The sequence below is a fragment of the Danio rerio genome, chromosome 14, assembly GCF_049306965.1.
Source record: "Danio rerio strain Tuebingen ecotype United States chromosome 14, GRCz12tu, whole genome shotgun sequence".
NCBI lineage: Eukaryota > Metazoa > Chordata > Actinopteri > Cypriniformes > Danionidae > Danio > Danio rerio.
Window position 1 is genome coordinate 58,680,001 of NC_133189.1, and position 7,500 is coordinate 58,687,500.

The following is a 7,500-nucleotide window of genomic DNA, read 5'->3' on the forward strand; positions in this document are numbered from 1 at the left end:
AAGAGCTGCATCGAGCGGCTGCAGCAGATCTTCCTCATGGTAATCTCTGTCTCTCTCTCTCTCTCTCTCTCTCTCTCTCTCTCTCTCTCTCTCTCTCTGTCTCTCTCTCTGTCTCTCTCTCTCTCTCTCTCTCTCTCTCTTTCTCTCTCTCTCTGATCATAACCCTGCTGTCCTCATCTGTTCTCCACAGCATCACCCCATCATCCAGCAGTACATGGGCACCCTGGAGAACCTGCTGTTCACCGCAGAGCTGGACCACCACATCCTGGCCGTCTACCAGCAGTTCTGCGCCCTGCAGCTCTGAGGCCCACAATGCACTGCTGCACAGGGCGTCTGCAGGGTCAGGGTGTAGTGTGCTGTACTGCACTGATAAACATGCTTAATTACGCAGGGTGTGTGTGTCTGTTTCTAGGCCAAACGTCCAATCATCCCTAAATCAGTCAGCAGAATCTAGACAAGCACAACATATAGAGTAGTGTTCAGAGATATTGAGTCAGAATGAGGAGCGTTTCTCCTGAAAACAGCGGAGTAATCAGACTATGGGGGAGCGGAGTAATCTGACTATGGGGGAGCAGAGTAATCAGACTATGGGGGAGCAGAGTAATCTGACTATGGAGTAATCTGACTATGGGGGAGCGGAGTAATCTGACTATGGGGGAGCAGAGTAATCAGACTATGGGGGAGCAGAGTAATCTGACTATGGAGTAATCTGACTATGGGGGAGCGGAGTAATCTGACTATGGGGGAGCGGAGTAATCTGACTATGGAGTAATCTGACTATGGGGGAGCGGAGTAATCAGACTATGGAGTAATCAGACTATGGGGGAGCGGAGTAATCCGACTATGGGGGAGCGGAATAATCTGACTATGGAGTAATCCGACTATGGGGGAGAGGAGTAATCCGACTATGGAGTAATCAGACTATGGGGAGCGGAGTAATCTGACTATGGAGTAATCCGACTATGGGGGAGCGGAGTAATCAGACTATGGGGGAGCGGAGTAATCAGACTATGGGGGAGCGGAGTAATCAGACTATGGGGGAGCGGAGTAATCAGACTATGGAGTAATCAGACTATAGGGGAGCGGAGTAATCAGAGTATGGGGGAGCGGAGTAATCCGACTATGGAGTAATCAGACTATGGGGGAGCGGAGTAATCCGGCTATGGAGTAATCCGACTATGGGGGAGCGGAGTAATCCGGCTATGGAGTAATCCGACTATGGGGGAGCGGAGTAATCTGACTATGGAGTAGTCAGACTATGGGGGAGTGGAATAAACCCATTTCCGCATGTAAAGCCGGTTATTTCACTACTCCTTGATTAGATGTTGTGCTCGTCTAGAAAATGCTGCTTGATTTCGGGATTTTTGGACATTTGGACTGTAAACGAGACTCAAACTCTGCGTAATAGGAGCCTGTGTGTCCGTCTGGTTGGTTGTTTTAGTCTGGTCATCAGCTCTGCGGTAAGTGTGGATCTTTTAACCGCTCAGTATCGACACACACACACACACACATGCGTGGAGCTGCTAGCGTGATCAGACTCTGCTGTATTTTATGGGTTTTATGTCTTTTGGAGGATGATGGAGCAGATTCAGCTTCTCATTCTGGATGATGAATCGTCTGTATTTTTGTTTTGTTTGTTTTTTTACACTAAAATACAAAAGAAAACAACCACAGTCTCGCTCGTGTCTTCTGTTGGTGTGTGTGTGTGTGTGTGTGTGTGTGTGCGTGTGTGTGTGTGTGTGAACTGGAGGTTTATAACAGCAGATTCTGTATGTCAGATGACTGTAGTAAGTCTGTGTTCATGACTGTGAGCAGGAGCAGCAGCTGTACAGTGAAATCTTTATAGAGATGTTGTTGTTTGACAGATATTGGTCAGTCAGTCCGCTAGTGAGGTCAGATATCTGTAATCTAGAGTGCTCTATAACAGAAACAGTGTATAAACGTCCAAAGTCTGCATTTTGTCTCCTGCCTGAATGGATCAATGATGTAATTCTTGTCGTCAGCCCATACTTTACTTTTTGACCAATCAGATGCTCGCTAGTATCTGCCATGCCCCGCCCCCTTCAGGACACTACTGCAATAAGCTTAAACACTGGTAGAAATGGGTCATGATGCTAAATCTGGTATTCACCTGATAGCATCTAAATACAGCGCTAGTAACGCCAGTATTGCTGTTTCTATTTTTCACCTTTGCAAACATCAAAAGAGTTACGAAATACAAAACAGCAGAAACTCCAATCTTCCCAGAGCCATAAGAACACAGGAGGAGGAGGATATCAGAGCATGAATTACACCTGAAAAAAATAACACATTTTGCCAGGTGAACAGAGGCAATGGGCAGTAGGTTTGGGCAATAGGGTTAGGCAATAGAGTTGGGCAGTAGGCAGTGAAACCATTTTCTTTGGTATTTCTGGATTACTGCAACTCTCTACTAGCCGGGCTTCCAGCTAACTCTATCAAGCCTCTTCATCTGCTCCAGAACGCAGCAGCACGAGTGGTCTTCAATGAAGCTAAAAGAGCACATGTCACTCCGCTGCTCATCCGTTTGCACTGGCTGCCAGTTGCTGCTCGCATCAAATTCAAAGCTCTGATGTTTGCTTACAAAGCGACTTCTGGCCTAGCCCCTTATCTGCTCTCGCTTCTGCAGATGTATGTGTCCTCCAGAAACTTGCGTTCTGTGAATGAACGTCGCCTCGTGGTTCCATCCCAAAGAGGGAAGAAATCACTTTCCCGAACTCTCGCATTCAATCTGCCCAGTTGGTGGAATGAACTCCCTAACTGCATCAGAACAGCAGTCACTCGCTGTCTTCAAGAAACCACTAATAACTCAACTATTTAGCCTCCACTTTCCTTACTAATCTGCAATTGCCTCTCTGAATATCACACTAACTGTACCAAAAAAAAAAAAGTACTAATACTTTCCTGCTTAGACTTTACAGACCTGAAACTCGCCTACAGCACTTCTTTATTGTTGCTCTTATAGTTGTGTAAATTGCTTCCTTGTCCTCATTTGTAAGTCGCTTTGAATAAAAGCATCTGCTAAATGACTAAATGTAAATGTCTTTGAAGACCAAGTGCAAATACCACTTCCTTTGTGTTTGCTCTATTTATTTATATATTTATTTATTTTCCTGCAGTTGCTGATAAGATACTTTTTATAATTGTTTCTACCGATACATTTTTTTCTTGTCCTCTCTGATACGATACTTTTTTTCTTGTGCTCAGCATTATCAATACTTTTGTACTTGTTAATACCCATACACTTTTTCCTTGTAATTGCTGATTCTCTTCCACTCGCCCTCTACAATATCTTTCATACTCTGATAGCAATATTTTTATGTACTTTCCAATACCGATATCTTTTTTTTTCTAGTACTCTTCGATACGATACTTTATTTCTTCTACTCGCTGATGATGAAACTACAATCTACTCGCTGTCAGAGCTGAGATTAACTAAACACTATTGGTTGTTGTTTTTTAGGGGGAGGGGCTTCTGTCTTCATGTTTAGTAGAAATGACGTCACAGTAAACACAGATGTACAATTCAAAACCCTTCAGGGGAACATTCAGACTGACCTGATCATACAGTTTAGATCAGCAGTATCAGACATGATCAGTGACTACACACACACACACACACACACACACACACACACACACACACACACGACAGCATTTATAGATTATAAATATTTAATTAGATCATAGTAAAAAAAGAGGATTATTTTAAAATAATTGTGCATCAGATATTGATTAGAACTGAACATAAAAAGAACTGCAGTTCAGTGGTCAGACCTACAGGTCTCACACACACACACACACACCTTTACACCCTAATGAAGCGTTATTGCACCAGATATATCTGTCATTTCATAAACCTGAGCAGGAGAAAGCCTATAAACTATAAAATAATGCATCAGAAATAAACCCAGTGTAGCAGTCAGACACCCACATTACTGCAGTAAAAACACCAGCAGCACTGTAACACCGCGTACAGCACCGGCCCAGGCCACAGAGGTGAGCATGTGCGGCTGGAGGAGTTTGTGTAACATTAATGTGTGCAGAATATGAACACTGACCTCAGATCAACACACACACACACACACACGCACTCTGAAACTGAGATATGGGAGACTGCAGACCGCTGAACACTGACAGGCTCAGCTCGGATATCCATGAAGGCGTCCTCTTCCTTTACTCTTTACTGAACATTGACTTCCTCTGGTGAAGAGAGTTTGAAGAATGCTGGATTTGGATTTAGAGGAGTTCTGCAGGATATCTGTGTTCAACAGGAGGACAAACGGCTTTTGTCAATGATGAACTGAGCCGTTGTGCACACACACTCTATGGTGTGTGTGTGTGTGTGTGTGTGTGTGTGTGTGTTATTATATGAGGCCCTGAGTTTTAACCCAAACTCTTTATGGCACATGTGTTATCAGTGAGGTAAAGTGTGTGTGTTTGGGGTGTAAACGAGTGTGTTTTCCCATCATGCATCAGCGGCATCTCCTGTGGGTTCTGGTTCTGTGGCGCTGTCGGCTTCAGCTTGGAGTCTCCGATACTCTGTGTGGAAAAACACCACGAAAACGCAGGAGCTGACAGCACACACACCCGCCATCACCAGCACCGGCACTGTGAGTGTGTGTGAGAGAGAGAGGTCAGTGCTGGAAACACACACACACTAGCTGTGTTTACAACTAAAGATGAGTGTGTGTGTGTGTGTGTGTCTCTCACCTGTCCAGTTGAGGCTGGTGTCAGCTGCACACACAGATGTTGGAGAGTGTGTCGGTGTGGCCAGAGCCTGTAGCAGCAGCAGGTACAGCGCCGCCTGGATCTGCCTGAACACCAACACACACACACACACACATGCAGTTAGAGCTGCTGTAGAGTCTCTCACACACACACACACACACACACAGGCTGGCGTACCCAGAGGTGAATATGAGTCCTGCAGATGTGGCCTCCCCCAGCGGGTGTGTGGTCTCCACGCTGAGCTCCATCCCCACCGGATACACCGAGTACCCGAAGAGCCCGAAACAGCAGCAGACCAGCACTAGCAGGACACTCTGCGCTGGCAGCTGACTGACCTGCACACACACACACACACACACACACACACCGACAGCACTAATATCATCATCTTAATCAGCATTACTATCAATATCTTCATTATCATCATAACCCAGCTCCTGTTTATCTGACCCAGCTTCTGTCTCGCTACAGCCCAACCTGCCCTTCAGGATCTCCACACTCCGGGCAGCACCAGAATAGCAGAGTCCACTAAAGGAGGTCGAGCCTGCTCATGTATGGCTCCTGAAGTCTGCAATAGTCTTCCTGATAATGTGCGAGGCTCAGACACACTCTCTCAGCTCAACACTAGACCTGAATTAGATCTTCATCATCATCTTCATCATTATTATCCTCATCATCCTCATCATCTCCAGACTCACCACAGCGAACGCAGAGCAGCTCACGGAGGTCAGACACATGCAGATCTTCATCACCTCCATGAACTTCTTGCTTCTGTCCACATACAGGCTGAGGAGGAACGCTCCTGCTACACCACACACGATGGAGACGGCGCCACACACACCTGCAAAACCCTGGAGGAACACACACACACACACACACACACACACACACACACACACACACACACACACACGTTAATGATCATCTGCCAATACCTGTCAATCAGTCCGTCAGCATCCAGCCAGCATTTACAGTCATTATAGTGACTTTATTTCTGTGTGTGTGTGTGCGCTCGTACATTAGAGTAACCCTTCACACACAGGATCTGCTCCAGCAGGGTGGAGAAGCAGGTGAAGATGCCGATCCCGGAGCCGAAGCACAGCAGCAGGATCCAGTAGGCTCTGTTCCTCAGCAGCTGAAAGACAAGAGTTTCTGTCAGAGGAAGAACACTGGGATCATTACGCATCACTGCTGGCCGGTTCCACCAAGCCGGATTACAGGGTTAGCCAGATAACTTCCAGTTCAGTTTGCACCAGTGCAGGGTTTTGGGTGCCACGAAGGAGCTCGGTTGTGTTGTGTTCTTTGGTAACTTACACTGCAAGGCTGTCCTGCTCAGGTTATGTTCAGGCTATATTTGGGTTATTCAGGTTAAATTTGAGTTAAGTTCGGGTTATATTCTGGTTAAGTTCATGTTATATTTAGGTTATGTCCTGGTTATGCTTTGAATATGTTTGGGATATGTTCAGGTTATGTTTCGGTTATGTTTAGGTTATGTTAAGAATATATTCGGATTACTTTCACATTGTTTTGGTTATTTTTATGTTATATTCAGGTTTTGTTAAGGTTATGTTTGGATTTTGTTCAGATTATGTTTCAATTATATTTTGGTTATGCCCAGGGGGGTATTCCAGAAAGCTGGGTTAACTTACCATCTGCTAAAACCTAAACTCTCGGTTGATTTACCCAAAACCTGCTTACCGCGAGTATGTTGGTTCCAAAACAGGTGACAAGAGTTAGTTAAATCAACCTCCTGAAGATAACCGCGGGTTAATGCGCGTGCACGGCACACACCTGAAGGCATTTTCAGTAGATCGCCGAATTCACGAGTCACCATAGAAAGTCACGGTGAGAAAAAAAGGGCAACGCACTTTACAGAGGCGAAGCTGGAGGTTTTAAACACAGAGATTACACATCTGCTTCAACGAAGGAAAGAAATATAGAATAAGAAATAGATAAGAAAATAAAAAATAAATAATACATTTTTTTAGTTCATTAAATTACACATGCCACCCTCCATTTTATTGTAATGATAAATTAAACTACTCTTTAACATCCTTTTTGAGTATGTTGTGTAACCATTCATGCATTTATTTTTCTTGCCATTAATTTCTTAAGGCCACAATATGTGTATTGACTAATAAGGCTTATAGAAATTGTAATCTTTCTGGAGCTAGAACTCTGTCCAAAGTCATTAAACACAGAAACATTATCATAAAAGGTAATATTTAATTACTGGAGCTCTTTATTTAACACTCTAGAATATTCTTTCTGACATGCAGCTAATAGAAAGAGTCCTGTCTAACTGCTGTGTCCTATAATAAAGGCTCATCAGTGGTTGAGTTTTTGACTTAAACCACACACTCTGTCACTGTTGTAAGTGATTGTTGTCAGATAGCTTTAGGTTATTTTTATTTTGCATGCAGACGAAGTTCCTTCTGCCTCAACTAACAAGCAGTGTAAGAATTTTCTGCACTTTTCCATATTTGAATATTACTCTTGGATCATAAAATCTTTTATCTGCATATTTAAATTCTAAAGTAGCTGTATAAGGTCCATCTTCAAAGATAAAGTCACATGAGCATCAACTTAAGGTGAGAAATGTATATGAAAAATATGTTACACGTTTAAAGGTGTGTGTGTAAAGCAGTGTACAAAATCATTCATTTTATTTCAGGAAGTGAAGAAATGAACAGACCAAAATATTTGATTAAACATAGTTTTTTGACTAATTATATATTTTTTAGCACTCTT

The 7,500-nt window shown here is 43.7% G+C and overlaps 2 protein-coding genes across 3 annotated transcripts in view; one reads left to right on the forward strand and one right to left on the reverse strand.

Annotated features, from left to right (window-relative positions):
- The window catches only part of ncbp1 (nuclear cap binding protein subunit 1), an 11,441-nt gene extending 9,772 nt beyond the window's left edge, over window positions 1–1,669 (forward strand). For both annotated transcript variants that reach the window (XM_073922356.1, XM_073922357.1), the window contains exons 22-23: window positions 1–39; window positions 191–1,669. The exon at window positions 1–39 is cut by the window's left edge and continues 75 nt beyond it. In XM_073922356.1, the coding sequence (XP_073778457.1) occupies window positions 1–39; window positions 191–304 (153 nt within the window). In that variant the 3' untranslated portion in view covers window positions 305–1,669. The remainder of the gene's footprint in view (window positions 40–190) is intronic.
- A 2,010-nt stretch (window positions 1,670–3,679) lies between these two features.
- slc49a3 (solute carrier family 49 member 3) overlaps window positions 3,680–7,500 on the reverse strand; it is a 9,220-nt gene continuing 5,399 nt past the window's right edge. Inside the window, 5 exon segments of the mRNA NM_001020587.1 lie at window positions 3,680–4,629; window positions 4,732–4,835; window positions 4,927–5,084; window positions 5,448–5,600; window positions 5,768–5,884. Of these exon segments, the coding sequence (NP_001018423.1) occupies window positions 4,487–4,629; window positions 4,732–4,835; window positions 4,927–5,084; window positions 5,448–5,600; window positions 5,768–5,884 (675 nt within the window). The 3' untranslated portion in view covers window positions 3,680–4,486.